At 39.7% G+C, this 15,419-nt stretch overlaps 1 protein-coding gene across 1 annotated transcript in view; it reads left to right on the top strand.

Annotated features, from left to right (window-relative positions):
* The window catches only part of LOC132829850 (amine sulfotransferase-like), a 42,793-nt gene that overhangs the window by 23,796 nt on the left and 3,578 nt on the right, over nt 1-15,419 (top strand). The window contains exons 4-7 of the mRNA XM_060847231.1: nt 4,565-4,726; nt 7,097-7,293; nt 9,459-9,585; nt 13,210-13,304. Coding sequence (XP_060703214.1) covers nt 4,579-4,726; nt 7,097-7,293; nt 9,459-9,585; nt 13,210-13,304 — 567 coding nt within the window. The 5' untranslated portion in view covers nt 4,565-4,578. The remainder of the gene's footprint in view (nt 1-4,564; nt 4,727-7,096; nt 7,294-9,458; nt 9,586-13,209; nt 13,305-15,419) is intronic.

Raw genomic sequence — 15,419 nt, 5'->3', positions numbered from 1 at the left:
CTTTCTTTTTATCATGAAGATGTTTCATACAAGAAAAGCTACATTTGATAGAGAGTGTTTTGCTGGCAGTTACTGTCTCGATGGCAGTTACTCTCTCGAAGGCAGTTACTCTCTCGAAGGCAATTACTTTCGCCATCTGACAAGTGTTTGTAAGCTCTCAGTGCAAAAACATATTCACTCTCTCTTAAAGGTACAGTACATGCCTTTAACTGCAGAACAGTGTCAAAAGCCAGAAAAAAAGTATACACAGTCTGTTTTGCTATAAAGCAGTAGTTCTGTTCTCATACAACCCCGTGTTATAAGAAAGTCATGTAGGTGCAGCACCATTCAAACTCATGGGGCTGGAGGCACGTTATAACCAGTACAGGCTTTAAAACGTCATGCTTTTGAAATGAATTCATCAATCACGTTACAGCGAATTTGTGTGAATGAAATGTGCATTATAACAGAATGATCTGTAATTCTCTGTGAATTCATACATTGCTGATATCCTTTCTTAATGCTGCCATTTAGTGCTTACACGTAGCCATCTAAAATCAAAGTGCTCCACCTTTTCACAATTAATCTGCGAAACAGCTTTTCCACTTTTTAAAAAGGGACTACCCTTGAAAAAGGGTTTCCCTTTCTCTTCCTGCATGAGTAAAACTGGTGAGAGTAAACCCCTCATGGATTGCAATTTCAGCTGTTTTATGGGTTGTACTTTGAAGCTGGTTTTGGATAGTTCTGAAGTAGCGAGATGTTCAGTTATTGCCTCATCCAGATATTATAAAGTTGTGAAATTTGTGTCAGGTTAATTCTGGTGATTATGATCAAACTTGCGCACATTAAGAGCTACCCACATTGTCAATGTCCATTAAGTTAATCTATATTGAAATCTGAAAATAAAGCTCATTGCCAGGCCCTTGTTTGTTCTCAATGTGACCTTTCCTGGATGGATCAAATTTCAAACAGCAGTTATTTGGTGCTCAAAAGTTGTTGAATTCGAAAGAATTGAGACCTAAAGTATTAAAAAAAGGGTCTGGGGTCCGAAGTTAATCTTCTAATACTTAATTGGAACAAAGTTCACAGTAAACAACTGACTTGATCTGTCACTGGGGAAAACAACCTACTTTGTGATCATTTGGACTTTTGTCTGGAACAATCAGAAAAGTTGAAGACAGAGTTTAAGAAAGCTTTTACTATCTTTTAAGAAGTAATCCTCAGAGGATTTCAAATCATGGTTGATTTACTGTTGGGAAAATGGATGTTGTGACATCTGAGGTTAGCCTGGTGATAGTTATTTTCCATCACCTTGTTGGGACATGTTATGACACAAGTAAAAGTAACTAGAATTAAGGCCCAGAGGTTGGGGCATTACAAGGCAGAAGCTGTTTTGTATGGTGATATTGTGTGCCTGATGGCTCAATGTTATATTGAGTCGGGTGTGCTTTGGTCATCCAGTTTGGCTGTGCATGAGGGTAAAGTGATTACTCAAGCAACTTTTTGCTATTTCCTATTTCAGGATAGTTACAAGATTTACCCAACTTAAAATGAGTTTACAGATCTGGGCTTCAAGTGATTAGAGGAGCTAGTACAAGGACAGCTGATTTGCAAGGAAATATTTAACTTGTTGCTTGTTTTACACTGGCGTCTATTTCGAAAAAGAAATCCTGTGTTGTATTGTTAGCCATAGCTTGTACTTTGGTCAAATTGGGCAACTGTATAAAAGGGGAATGACAACCATGATATCTTTACTGATGTAATATTCATAAAAATGAACATAGATTAAGGGGTAAGTTCAAGGCCATTAATTAAATAAAACAGAGCAAAGAAGGATGGGAGGCCAGAAGAGTTCAGCTGCCATTGAGAGAGGCAACCTGCTGCTGCTGCTGCTATTGACAGAGTGAGAACTCTGTTCAGAGAAGAAATCAAAATGTAAGATCTCAGAAACGTGGTGAGACCACAGGAACTTGGTGAAATGGGCAGACGGGTGGTAGATGAAGTTCAATGCAAGAAATGTGATGCTTTTTAATCCAAAGAATACAGAATGATGGTTTACAATCAAAAATTCTACTCTAAAGGTTGTGCATAAGGAAAGGGACCGGAACGTGTGTGTGATTACATTTTTAAAGGTGGCAGCACAGGTAGAGAGCGCTGTTCATAAAGTGGAGAGTATTCTAGGCTTATTTGATAGAGGCATAGAGTACAAAAGCAGGGAAAGTATCTTGAATGTTTATGGGATACTACTTAAAGCTCAGCTGGAGTACTGTGTACATTTCTGCACACTGCACCCTTTGGAAGGATATGAATACATTGGAGTGAGTGAAGAAAAAGAATCCTAAAAATGGTTCCATGGATGAGAAACTTCAATTGTGAAAATAGATTGGTAAAGTTGGATCATTTTTGCTTGGATTTGAGAAAGCTCAGAGGAGATTTGATGGAAGTTTATGGAATCATGATGGGCCTGGACAGAGTAGATAGAGAGAAACTTTTCCCACTTGTAAAAGGATCAAGATGCAAATAAGAGGTAAGAAAAAGCTTTTTCATACAGTGAGTAGTTTAGGGTATGGAATGTATAAGCTAAAATTCAGGTTGAATTCAGACATTCAAGATGGGCTTTCAATGTTTCTATTTTTGATTTGATTTATTATTGTCACATGCACCAAGATACAGTGAAAATTAATGGATTGTGTGCTAATCAGACAAGTCATACCTGACATAAGTACATAATTATAACAGAATAGAATGCAGAATATTGTGTTACAGGTAGAGAGAAGGTGCAGAGAAAGGTCAACTCTCAGGTATAAGAAGTCCGTCAATAAGTCAGGTAACAGCAGGAAAGAAGTTGTTGTTAAATCCTTTGTTACGTGTTTTCAAACCTTTGCATCTTTTGTCCAATGGAAGAGGGTGGAAAAGTGTCGAACCAGGGGTGGGGTCTTTAATTATGTTGGCTGTTTTCCTGGGGCAGCAGGAAGTGGAATGAAGTAACGAAGTCAATGGAAAGAAGGTGACTTTATGTGATGGACTAGGTTGTATTCACAGTTCTCAGTCATTTCTTGTGGTCTTGGGTAACCAGTTGCCATAGCAAGCTGTGATATAGGAGAAACTGAGGACTGCAGATGCTGGAGATCAGTGTTGAGAGTGTGGTACTGGAAAAGCGCATCAGATCAGGCAGCATCCGAGGAGTAGGAGAATCAATGTTTTGGGCATGAGCCCTTCATCACCTGATGAATGTCTCTTGCCTGAAATGTCGACGCTCCTGCTCCTTGGACGCTGCCTGAGCTGCTGTGCTTCTCCAGCACCACAAGCTGTGATATATCCAGATAGGAAGTTTTCTGTGGTGCATATACAAAACTATATAAGAGTCATTGCAGACTTGCTGAAGTTTCTTTCCTTTTTGAGGAAGTGAAGACATTGATGTGCTGTTTTGACATTAGCGTTGAAATGGATGGACCAGGATAGATCATTTACTCCCAGAAACGTGAAACTTTTAACCACCTCCACCTCGGCACCATTGATGCACACATGAAGAAGACCTCTACTCCACTTCCTGAAGTTCATGACTAGCTCCTTTGTTTTGCTGACATTGAGGGAGAGATTGTTGTCTTCACACCATGCCACTGAGCTGCCGATCTCCTTCCTGTACTCTGTCCTGTCGTTGTTTGAGATCCACCCCACTATGGTCAGGTCATCAGCAAATGTTTAAATAGAGTTAGAGCTGAATTTGGCCACATAATCTTGAGTGCATAAGGAGTATAGTAAGGGGTTTAGACTATAATCTTGTGAGCCACAAGTGTTGAGGATTATCGTGGAAGAAGTGTTGCTGCCTATTCTTGCTGATTACGGTCCGTAGGTCAGGAAGTTAAGGATCCAGTCATAAAAGGGAGAAGCAGAGTCCTCAGCCTCAGAGTTTGGAGGTGAGTTTGTTTGAATTATGATGTGGAAGGAGAAATAATCAGTTGGTTTGAATAATCAATGCCCAGATGCAGAAGAATAAGTCAGGAAACAATAAATCAAAGACAGTCATTGCAGACCTGAATAGCCTCCTTCTGCATCATATCAATTCTGTGACGCTGATAAATTTATGGACTAGTTGTTGAAAAATAGCACATGTTTCTATGGCACGATAGTAAAACGAAATGGCTATCTTCACTCGTGCACATATGGCACCATTTTATCTTTTGGTCTTGTGTGATACTGTACCCGGCCGGTACTTCCTGTGAGTGGCTGGGTGGATGAGCAAGAAAATGGGAGAAGTGGGTGAGTAAGCAAATGGCTAGTAGGTAGTTGGTGGGTGAATGGTGGGTGAGGGGCTGACTAGGATGGCTGTGGGGCAGGAGATTTGGGAAAGCAAGCCTATCGGACTTTCAGATAACTCCTGGAAATCCTTGGGTAATGCTGAATGGGCAGAGACTGGAACCTCCACACACTTTCCCTGACTTTGTGCTGAGAGAAGGCACAAGTTGTTGAAGCAAAGGCGTGGATAATAATTCTTGTAATATGTTACAGCATTCTGGATTGATCTTGCAATTGCCTGCCGCTAATGTATGCAAAATGAAGCCTAAAGTAAATATTTTCTTTTTAGATAAAAATTCCACGATGGAAAACAGTGAAGAACCGATGACATACTTTCAACACAATGGCATCATATTCTGTTCACCGTTACACACAGTTGAGCGACTTGAATGGCTGAAAGATTTCACCATAGATCCAAATATTCCAGTCATTATCACTTACCCCAAATCTGGTCAGAAACTGTTGTGATTTAATGTTGTTGTGTCCAGAGTTGCTGTACAATTACTTCATAAGAATGTTTAACATGTAGTTATTAGATTACTTACAGTGTGGAAACAGGTCCTTCGGCCCAACAAGTCCACACCGACCCGCCACTCAGACGCATTCCCCTACATTTACCCCTTTACCTAACAGTACAGGCAATTTAGAATGGCCAATTCACCTAACTTGCACATTTTTGGATTGTGGGTAGAAACCGGAGCACCCGGAGGAACCCCACACAGACAGGGGGAGAATGTGCAAACTCCACACAGAGAATCGCCTGAGATGGGGAATTGAACCCGGGTCTCTGGCGCTGTGAGGCAGCAGTACTAACCACTATGCCACCGTGCCGCCCATAATTATGGCTTTTAATTTGTTTTTCTGCTTGTGAGCTAATCCCTGTGAGAGTTGAATCCATGAATGAAGGTGATCTGTGAATCTGTGATAAAAATACATTCATACTCTTCATCTGTCAGGATCTCATAACAACTGAATTCTGTTATTGCTTGGGCTTGGCTGGTATGCACAATGCCTCGTTTTAAATGGAGTTATGGAAAGCAGCAGAAATCAGTCTCTGCTGATCACATTTGCAGGACCTAGAGTGCTGCCCAGGCACTTACTTTGTCCTTGTTAGCTTAGATAACCAGTGCCAGTCCGTGATGGAGAATATCACAAAGTGTCATGCCATTATTATGACAAGAAGAAGAAGCTAGCAACAGCATTACAGAACGATTTCATCACAGGAGGCCATTTGACCCAACAAGTGTGTGTTAATTCTCTGCAAGAGCAATTCATCAAGTCTCATTCCCTATTTCTTTCCAGTAACTGTGAAAATCTTTTCAGATAATTATCAGTTCTCTTTTGAAACCCTCAAAAGAATGTCACTTCTATTGACAATAGGTCATGGTTGATAACAAATGCAAAATAAAAAGAATCTATTTAACATCAGAATTTTCTCATCATTGGTCTCTTTTGTGATACGAAACCTCGAAGCTGAGAGACAAGAGATAGGATTTACAGATAGGTTGGCCCAAAATTCTTGCAATGTCTGATAGACTGGGCTGGTGTGGCCAGTTGCAAGCTGACCCCCACACGCATATCACAGCATTTCCCATTTTTTCTGCAACTGGAATGTCCACGATGCAAATGCAGTATTAGGAGAAAATGAGGACTGCAAATGTTGGAGATTAGAGTCGAGAGCGTAGTGCTAGAAAAGCATAGCAGGCCAGGCAGCATCTGAGGAGCAGGAGAATCGATTATTCAGGCAGAAGCACTTCGCCAACATTTCTCATCTAAGTATTATGCTCTTGCCCTATTTTCAAACACTTTTGTGGTTCTGTCACCATAGTCTTTCCAGACCATAGGGGCTGCTCCCTCATGAGAGACCAGCAACGGTGGTGATTTAACCTGAGGACCACCAGACCTCAGGCAAAGGAAGAGGTTGAGAAGGAGAGTCCTTTATAGTAATCACAATGTGGTGATGGGAATTGAACCCATGCTGTTGGTGTCACACTGCTTTGCAAAGCAACGATCCAGCCAAATGTGCTGCACTGATTCCCCAGACAGTTTTCAGTCTTTATAAATAGAAACCTCAACTCTAGGTCAGAAACTTGTTTGCCCCACGCCATTTTGAAGTCTTACAGTTATCCAAGGACCTGTCAATCATCTGAAACTTTAAATGGGGAACTGATAATGATAGCAAGTCCTACTGTCTGTAATACTATAACCAAAAGTGTCTCCAAGATGATTTTTCTGGAGAAACTATCTCATTGTAGAATGCAAATATAACTTAATATGACTTAAAATATATTCATTCCACTTAATTAAAGATCCCTGAAAAATAAATGAAAACCTTAATCTCATGATGATGATGCTAGGAGCCAGTGTTTGTTCAGGATGTAAATAATTAAATTTACTGAAACAGACATTTGCTGATGACATTTAAGAAACCCTTAAATCAATAGTGGAAAGAATTTTAAATTTTGACTGAGACTGACATAATCCATTTTGTCAAGCAGTTTGTATATCTGTTGCATTTCAATTATTTCATAGTGGTTAGTGTGCTGCTGACAGTTTCAGAACAATGATATTCCCCCAGGTATTCTGATCCTCCTGCTTTGAGTGCATGTGTGCCCCCGACAGAAAAAACGGAACAGTCTGTTTTGTCAATACAAGAGTTGCTATTTATTTGACGACATTTCTGTTGATGATAAGTTCATAAATTTTATGAGTAAAGTCACAAAGAAATTGCATATTGAACCTCCCACACCAAATAGAGAAGCTAAGGCACCTTTTTCCTTGTTTTTCTATTAATTAATTACTTTATGTCTCTCTGGTTCAGGAACAACTTGGATACAGCAGGTCATAAGTCTGATTTTATGCAATGACAATGATTCTAAAAAAGAGATGAACCTCTATAAGAGAGCCCCGTGGATGGAGATTATGATATGCAAGCCTGAAATCAAAGATTATCAGATGTTGACAACACATTTAAACTACCAAATGGTGCCAAAATGTTTGAAAAACAAAAAATTCAAGGTGTGTTTTAAACCAACTTTAAATATAATTGCAATCCAATAAGTTCTTTGTTACATTGAAATTGTAAACAATCTATTTTTTCCAATTAAGTTCAAATATTCAGAAAATAAACTCTCACCATACAGTAACTCTAATTTCTAATGGCATATTAGTTATATTTCTTTTATGAATGTGATACATTTTCTTCTCAAGTAAGTGAAAACCTAAAACTATCATCCTAAGTATAGAGTTGATCAATGTGGCTCCACCCCCCAGTCTGGAACTTGTCTACGCTGGGGACATTTCCTCAGTGTGACTCACTCAACTGAAGTGCAGTAACTTACTGAGTTAGCTCAGCCAATATGTTTTACTTCATTTGTTTAAATTAAAAGTTGAGCCATGGTTGTGGCATTAACACTTGAGTTGCCTTAAAGGGAGGCAATCTCCTTGAATGTACTGTTCTTTACTCTCAGTCTATCAACTTTTAAATAGATCAAGAGTCCTGGGTTCAAGTGCCCCCTGGTCCAGAGATGTATAATGGTATCTCTGAACACGTTCATAGACCAACTTGTACAGTGTGGTTGAATAGTTGGCATTTTCCATTACCCTTTGGCAATGTCGTAGACTTTGCAAAGCTCTTGTAGGAGCTTGCTTTCGAAGTTGCATACCTGAATGCTATGAATTGAACATGGAACTCCGAAACAGGTGAACCAATCACACAGTAATACTTTGGCAATAATTTAGGCTTTCTGTCAAAGCTGGGAACGCCCTGTATGAACTTGAAGACATCCATGAGTCTGAGAATCTGCTTGGCCCTATTAATTGCGAGGGTCAATGTCTGGAAAATCCACTGCAAGGACTTCTTCAGGTCTTTTGATTACCAGGGACCCCATGCCAGGGTGAGGTTGATTTGCTTCTTTGGCCAAAGTACACCTCTCTCAACTTCATCAGAATTCCTGTATATCAGCAGCCATTCAGGAGCAGTAATACTGCTCTCTGACCAGAACAGTCATTTTCCCATTGCTTGGTGTTGCGCTTGATCATGAACACCAATTAACACTTGCTACTTGAGACTGTTAGGAAGCATGAGCTGCATTACCTCTCTCACTGTCATGGAGCAGCCTTCAGAAAACTTACTGCTCCTGTTTCCCAGGGTGACCAGGAATATTTTTAACCCCACCTTGGTCTTTTTGAATGTGAAAGTGTTGGACAAATTGTGTGATTCAGGATCTCAACATCGTTTGTGCCTGTTTGGATTCCTTCGTCAGCTGGCATCAGGTTGGCAGTGTTGAGCCTTCTTGTCGTGGTGCAGTCAATGTCAATCAGCTGAGCTGTCTGAGCGCCTTTTTGAGACAGAGATCACAAACAAAACTATTCCTGGCACTATCTCGGTTTGGACCTCAGTCATAAGCGCATTTAAGGGACTTGGCTGACTCATAACCTGTATGTCAGAGGGACTTGGGGACAGAATGCAGCTTTTGATGTATTGATTGGCAGAGTACCAGCCATCAGCCTTCAATTAGCCCCAGGTTATTCTCCTGCTGTGGGGAATTTTCTGGTGAATGACCTCAGCATTTGCGTTGTATTTGGCCTAACCTGTACTGGATCTTGAATTGAAACTAGTCATGTTCAGTGTCCCATTTGCAAGTGTCAGCAACCAGCAAGCAGAAAGTCGGAGTCTCCTTAAACATGGGGTTCCACCTTGTGCAAAATTTTAATTTGCTGCCAGTATGTCCACAGTTCAATGTTGTGTCTCCTGTAAGATAGTACTCGATCTTCATTCCGTTTGTTTTATGCATTGGTGTGAAATTGAAGGGAAGCCACCTGTTGCAACTGTTAAAGTAGAGCTTCCTAAACACCTGCCATGCTGGTGACAAGGCTGTCAGCTGGAAAGTGCAGGCCAAGGGCAAAACAAAAGTAAACAGTGCAAATGACCTCCAAAGGTTTGGAAACCACCTCCCATTGAGTGATGAAACACCCTGAGAACAAGTCTGGTGGGCAAAGCTGATTAGTGATAACTGATTTCTCTCCGTGGATGCTGCCAGACCTGCTGAGCTTTTGCAGCAATTTTTGTTTTTGCACTTAATCAAATTGTTTGGATGGCTTATTGCTCGGTACAGACAATAGTAAATGAACAGCAGCTGACAAGTGATTTATATTTGTTCTTGTATTTGTTTCCAACCCAGATCATTTATGTCACTAGAAATCCCAAGGATGTGATTGTGTCTTCATATCACTTTCACAAATATGGCCGTTTCTTGGAGGCACCAAAGGATTTTCAAGATTTCTTGGAGAAATTTGTTGAAGGAAATGGTATGTTATTTTTGAAAGTTTTACTTGGTCTTATCAAATGTATCACATTCTTCCTTTATTTTTATAGGTATTTTTATTGAAAAAAGGAAACTTTCAAAGATCTTTTTACAAAATTAGAGAAGCAATACAAACAAGTATAAACACCAATATAAAATTAAGTACATTAAAAAAAAGAAATAAATGATAACCGAAACAAGAAAAAGAGAAAAACCCAACTAACTACTGATTTATCTTACAAACAGCCAAAACATAAAATAGGATAACATACATTACTCGCAATAAACAACAGAATAATTGAACAACTAAGTACATGCTCAAAATAGATTTACATCATGTCCTTTGTTTTAATAATCAAATTGTTTAAGATTCTCTGGGCTAGAAATTCAGCTCCAAAAGTCAAAACCTTCAGAGGGATGAACACAGCTCTGTAAGCTGCTCCTGATGTGGTCCTACTCTACTCCGTATACAGGAATAAACATACATTCACACACCTGAAGCCTCCCAGCTCATCATATCATGACATCAAACAGCTGTTCCAGCTTTCTCAGCTATATTGGTGAAACGGTCCATTTTCCACAAATTTCAGCATGTGTCTAGAGGGTCAGCCAACAACAGCTGATGAGGATGGCTTGGGTGGGGGAATATGTAAATTTATAAAGAAAAATGATGTGATGGTTTTGCAGAGAAATTATTGTGACACTGATACCCAGAGTGAGATAGAGTATACAAGTATTTAAAAGTAAGTAAATAGGGTCAAAAAGAGAAAATGGCAAAAAAGACAAATTTAATGGCTGTTTAGTTAAATGCACATAGTATTTTGAAGAAAAGAAGTAAATTAATGCTACAAGTAGATGTTAATATGTATGATCCTACAATAATTATAGAGACATGGTTACAGGGAGGTCAAAGCTAGAAACTAAATATTCAGTGGTAGCTAACTATTGTAAGGTCAAACCTATTGTAAGGTCAAACAGGAGGGGAAGGTGGTGAGGTTCATTTGATACAATACAAATGATATGTGTAGTAACAGGAAATTATCTAGGATTGGATGGTATCGAATTCACATGGATGGCAAGGGAAAGAAGACACTAAGGTCTTCCAACAGTTGGTGTTCTATTGAACAAAATTAATCAGGACATATGAAAGAGGCAGTATATTACCAAGGCAACTTTAGTCTTCAAGCAGATTAGGACAATCAAACTAGCAAAGGTATCCACATGGAGCATTCATGGAATAGAACAACACGTTGATGTTCCAACCAGGAATCAGGTTATTTTGGATCTGGTAATATGTAATGAAGCATATTTAATAAATGATCTTGGAGTAAAAGATTCCCTGGAGAATAGTGACCATAACATGGTAGAATTTAGCCTTCACTTTGAAAAACTTGGATCAGAAACAACAGTGGTAAACTTAAATAAGAGCAATTACAATGGAATCTGGGCACAGTTGACTGGAGTGGACTGGAAAGTAATTTAGTGAGAAAGGTAGGTGATGAACAATGGCAGACACTGTTACGATTGGGGTAAACTGCCCTGCTTAGTTTTACCCAACAACACAGAAAAGATTTATTCCGTGCAGCAATCTGTGAAAATTTGATAGGCCAAGACCCTAGTTAAAGTAAAAGTAACAACTTTATTTTTTAAAGTATAACAGAGAATAATTAGCTAATAACTATTTACAACTCCTTCCTCTATCCTATCTTTTACCTTCCTTTTCCACAATACCAGTCCGAGAAAACTCCCAATTAAGATTTACAAAACAAAACTACTGATATCAAAAGCAGGCAGCTTTTGATTCTCCTCTGTATTCCTGTCCTTTTTCCTTCTTCTTGGGGATTCTGTTTCACAGGTTACTGATTGATAAAGGTACCTTTAAGAGAGCTACTTTCAGGCAGAATTTACTTGCTCAGCTGTTCAATTTTCCCCAGCCTTATACCCTCATAGAATCACATTATGTCATTGGCTTTTAAGATTGTTAATAAACCCAATTCAAACTTGATTGGAGGTGGATATTTTGAGATATAATTTAAGCTGATTGGCCAAAATTGTGTTTCCTTTTGTCTTGAAGCACTCAGCTAATTGAGTTGATCGACCAAATGTTACATGTTTTTTTATTCCCAGAACACTTGGTGCTGTCAGGTAGTTTTTGCTAGCTTTTAACTCTCATAAAGGTGCAATACACTCACGCCTTCATAACAACACTTTAAAAAAATGTTTATGACTCACAACAAAGACATATTCCAGTGAGGAAGGCGGATCCTAGGAAGGGAACAAATGGATCAAGGAAGTTAAGGATAGTATGTAATTGAAAGAAAAATATATAATGTGGCAAAGTTTAGTTATGAACTAAAGGACTGGGAAAGTTTTAAAAGCCAAAAAAGGCCAAAAAATAATTGATGGAGAAAATGCACTGAGGGCAAACTGGTAAGCAATATCAAAGGAAATAATAAGAGCTTTTTTAAATACATAAAAATGGAAGAGAGAGTCCAAAGTGAACATAGCCCCTTTTATTGAAGAAGACGAAGAATGGGGAATCAAGAAATGGCTCAGGAGTTAAATAATATTTTGTGACAATCTTCACAGTAGAAGACATGGATAGCATTCCCAAAATGTGAAACAATTGAAGAGTTAAAGTAACACATAATAACTATCACTAGAACAAAAGGTATGAAGGAAACCAATGGCACTAATGGTTGATTATTGTCTTAGACCTGATGGGTCCAAGGCTTTTAAAGGAAGTAGCTACAGAGATCGTGGACACACTGGTAGTAGTTGAACAGGAATCTATAGATTCTGGAATAGAAAATGGCTGATGGAAACGCTTATTCAAAAAGGGAAGGGAAGGGAAAAAAATCAGACAAATATATGCCAGTTAGCTTAACACTGGCTTGCTCTTTGGCACTTTGCCATCTCTCTGGCAGCTATCCTCCATTTTTCTTACATCCCTTTGCTGGTCATATCTTTGATTTTTGTTGACTGCTGTCAGCAGAGCAGACCGATTTTCTCCTTGTCACACCTTCATTTCGATCTCTAGTTCACTTTACCATCATGAGCACTCTTTATATTTTGCTGGGGATAGCCTCACAATCAGTTCCACCCACGACGGCCAACAGCCTGGAAACCATAACTTTCCAGTTCCTTTAATTTCTGATGTACAGTAATATTGGTCCTGAATAACCTCAGTTTCTCTCACCACAGATGCTGCCAGACCTGCTCAGTTTCCCCTGCACTGTTTGTTTTTATTTCAGAAATAAATATCTGCTGTATTTTGCTTTTATTTGAGAGCTTAACATATCATTGGGTAAACGATAAAGTTGTTTTTGGACTTTATTAAGTAATTGGAGAGGATTTAGAAATACATGATATGTTCAAGCACAGTCAGCATAATTTTATGAGGTGGAAATGATGCCTGGCAAACTTATTAGTGTGCTTTCTCGAGGAAACAAGCAGGTGAGATAAAAGGGAACCAGTAGATCTGACATTTTTGGGATTTGAAAAGGCATTTAATAAGGTACAGCACAGGATCAGTACTAGCCACAATTATTTACAATATATATTAATAAAATGCAGTGACAGAAATGAATGTTTGTGGTTGCCTCACTATATTTATCCTTCTTTGAAGTGTTATGTGGATCTTGGTTTGAACATATCAGAGACTGGCACAGTCATAAAGATGAACTCAACATCTTGTTTGTGGCATATGAGGATATGAAAAATGTAAGTGATATTTGTTTATATATGGAACCAAAGATGCTGAATAAATCATGAACTATGTGGACCTGAAACAATTACAGTAGGGAATATGTTATTAAATCTTCTGTGTCCAGGTTTTCTATAAGTCAGAATGTTTACTTTGAAGAACATGCTCAAAATTCTAAGTATGTAAATTGAATGGGCAATTCTATTTTGGACAGGCAACATCTGCCGGCTGAACCAGCAACCAGTGCCCACAACCCATTAATGAATGACTAAAAGAAAGTCAGAATGTTTACCATTTTGGGAAAAGTTGTTTTCTTCAAACTACCTCACTAGAAGAGAGATTTGGCAGCATGTTTAGTTGACACTGCTGCTGATTAAACAATAAAAAAGGTGGAAATCAGCAAAAACTTCCCACATGGTTAGAAATGTTAAACAAACAAAAATGGGTAAAATGGCTGGTTAATATTAACATGTAGGCCGTGCTTTATGAGACACTGGCATCAGTACCAGGGAAAGTGAGGGTTGTCCCATTGAGATGGTCTGTACTTCAATTTTGGTGGAACCAATGTTCTAATGAGCTATGCAAGTAGGGAAGCAGAAAAGTTTTGAAACTAAATATTGAGGATAAGGGATCATAATAATGAAAAAGTGACAAATCAAAGAGTAGAGATATGGCAAGATAGAAAAAAATATTCATTGAGGAAATGATAAATCAGGAAATGGAAAGGAGTGATGAACTCAAATAAACTACAAATGTCAGAGAAGTAGTATTGAGTAAATTGTTGGCGCTACAGGCTGACAAGTTTCTGGGTTTTGATGGGTCTTTTCTTTTTGGCACTGAAAATAAGTGACTTATCAGGTGGTTGATGCATCAAATTTAATTTCCAAATTTCCCTATATTTGGAGAAGGTTCCATTAGAAAAAAAGAAGTTGGACAGATGCCAAAAACTAGGTTACAGACAAAAAAAAGGCAGATGCTAGAATCCAAGGTAGACAAGCAGGAGGCTGAAAGAACAAAGCAAGCCAGGCAGCCTGTGGAGGTGGAGAAATCAACGTTTTGGGTGTAACCCTTCTTCCGGACTGGGGGTGAATGAAAGGGGAGCTGCAGATAAAGGGGGTGAGGAGCAGGAATTGAAGGGAGGAGAAGGGGCCGTGAAGAGAGTTGGGCAATAGAAAGGGAGATCACTTGAAATTGGTGAACTCAATGTTGATTCCTCGGGCTGTAGGCTGCCCAGGCAGAAGACGAGGTATTGTTCCTCCAATATGAGGTCTGATTCATTGTGGCAATGGAGGAGGCCAAGGATATCATGTTGGAAAGGGATTGGGATGGGGAATTAAAATGGGCGGTGACTGGGTGGTCTGGTTGGCCCCTGCAGGCTTGGCTAAGATGCTCTGTGAACCGTTCCCTAAGTTTACATTCGGTCTCCCCGATGTAGAGAAGACCTGATGCGGTGGAGGGCAAGGAATTGGGAGAACGGGATGGAGTTTTTGGGGAGCGGGTTTGGGAGGTCAGGAAAGCGGAGGAAGTTGTCTGAGGTGGACCAAGTGATTTTGAGCGTGGGATGGAAGTTGTGGGCAATGGCAATGAACTTCTCCAGGGAAAATGTTAGAAGCTATCCTCTTGGGTACACTTAGGAACCCCCCACCGAAAGCTAAACCCTCTGGAGGGTAGTAAGGTTAAGGATGAGGTTCCAAATGAAGCATAAAGACCTCAATGGTGGAAAATGGGAGCTGAATTTAAATTAGAGCATCACAATGCTTGTCAAGGGTGAATGAAGTCTGCAACAGAGAATGGCTGCCAGTCATCTTGGCCTCCGGATCACTGGGCTTCAACCCCGATCTATAATGATCCATATGGCGGTTGTCTGTTCTCCTGCACCCACACCCCCATGTTAAAAGACATTACACACAGGCATCCTCCCAAGAGGTTCCTGTCCGACTTACATCCCGGACAAAAGTCCTATGGCGATCAGCTAGTAGTGGAGGGGGCAGGAGTGTGATATCTGGAAACCCTTAGTCACCAACAGACACTAGGTGGTGGGTGTCAGACTCAGTCGTCCTGCTCCTGGACGACAAGATAGAGCATTTCCACAGCTGCACTCACCCCTGTTTGGGAACTGCGCTGCTCAACCC

The sequence above is a fragment of the Hemiscyllium ocellatum genome, chromosome 30, assembly GCF_020745735.1.
Source record: "Hemiscyllium ocellatum isolate sHemOce1 chromosome 30, sHemOce1.pat.X.cur, whole genome shotgun sequence".
NCBI lineage: Eukaryota > Metazoa > Chordata > Chondrichthyes > Orectolobiformes > Hemiscylliidae > Hemiscyllium > Hemiscyllium ocellatum.
This window is presented reverse-complemented; position numbering and strand designations above follow the sequence as displayed.